General features: G+C 49.7%; 1 protein-coding gene across 1 annotated transcript in view; it reads right to left on the reverse strand.

Moving 5' to 3' along the window:
* SRSF10 (serine/arginine-rich splicing factor 10) overlaps positions 1 to 105 on the reverse strand; it is a 16,364-nt gene extending 16,259 nt beyond the window's left edge. The window contains exon 1 of the mRNA XM_011945611.1: positions 41 to 105. Within this exon, the coding sequence (XP_011801001.1) occupies positions 41 to 105 (65 nt within the window). The remainder of the gene's footprint in view (positions 1 to 40) is intronic.
* Positions 106 to 1,074: the final 969 nt, after the last annotated feature.

A 1,074-nucleotide genomic window follows, 5' to 3' on the forward strand; every position in this document is an offset into this window, starting at 1 on the left:
TCTCGCGAGACTTCACTCCCGCCTCCACTCCCCCTCCTACCTCCGCGCAAAGTCGGGCCCGCAACGGTTCTTTCCCGCGAGATCACCAGGCTTGCGACTGCGCATGCGGAGGGCTGGCGCACGCGCCTAAGCCTGGGTCTCATTCATTGGTCTCTTGCGGTGCCTCTTACCCTCCCCCCCAGCCGGTTCTTTCTTTCTTTAGGTCTTCATTTTCCCGCCCTTTTCTACCTTGCACTCCCCTTCATCCCCACCCCCAAATCAGGAAGCAGATGTTTTAGTCTTTAGGCCAAACTTTGCAGTTAGTACTAAATGGACAGATTTTTAAACTATTTAATTCAGAGAGGCTGCCTTAAATTTCTCATTTGGTCCAAGTTAATGCCCTGCTTTTATTTTGCCTTAAATTTCCCGTTTGGTCCAGGTTATGCCCTGACCAGCAAAATAAGGATTTAAAGCTTTTTGTATTGAATGTGTAAAGGAAGGAGGTGTGTGCCCTTGCGCAGAGCTGGGCCTGCCTCTCCAGTGCTTACAGCCTGCCTTTGCCCCTCACCCACACCCTGGCCATCTCCACTTAGTCACGTATTTGGCTCCCAGCCTGGGTGGGACCAAACCTCACACTGTAGGTTCATGACTGTGGTCATTTGTAATGTATTGTTTGTTGCTGACGGCTTCCCGGGTATGCATCGGAGCTGTATTGCAGTGGTTCTCAAACTTTCTGGTCTCAGAACGCCTTTATATTATTGTGGATTATGGAAGATTCCAAAGAGTTTTTTTTTAAAGTGTGGGTTATACCTATTAATAAATAGTTAATGAGAACTTAAAATAGAGGAAACTTCGGCTGGGTTCGGTGGCTCATGCCTGTAATCCCAGTACTTTGGGAGGCCTAGGCGGACGGATCACGAGGTCAAGAGTTCGAGACCAGCCTGACCAACACAGTGAAACCCTCTCTCTACTAAAAATACAAAAATTAGCTGGGCGTAGTGGCGCGTGCCTGTCATTCCAGCTACTTGGGAGGCTGGGGCAGGAGAATCGCTTGAACCTGGGAGGCAGAGGTTGCAGTGAGCCGAGGTTGCACCA

Source organism: Colobus angolensis, unplaced genomic scaffold, assembly GCF_000951035.1.
Source record: "Colobus angolensis palliatus isolate OR3802 unplaced genomic scaffold, Cang.pa_1.0 Scaffold240, whole genome shotgun sequence".
NCBI classification, from domain to species: Eukaryota; Metazoa; Chordata; class Mammalia; order Primates; family Cercopithecidae; genus Colobus; species Colobus angolensis.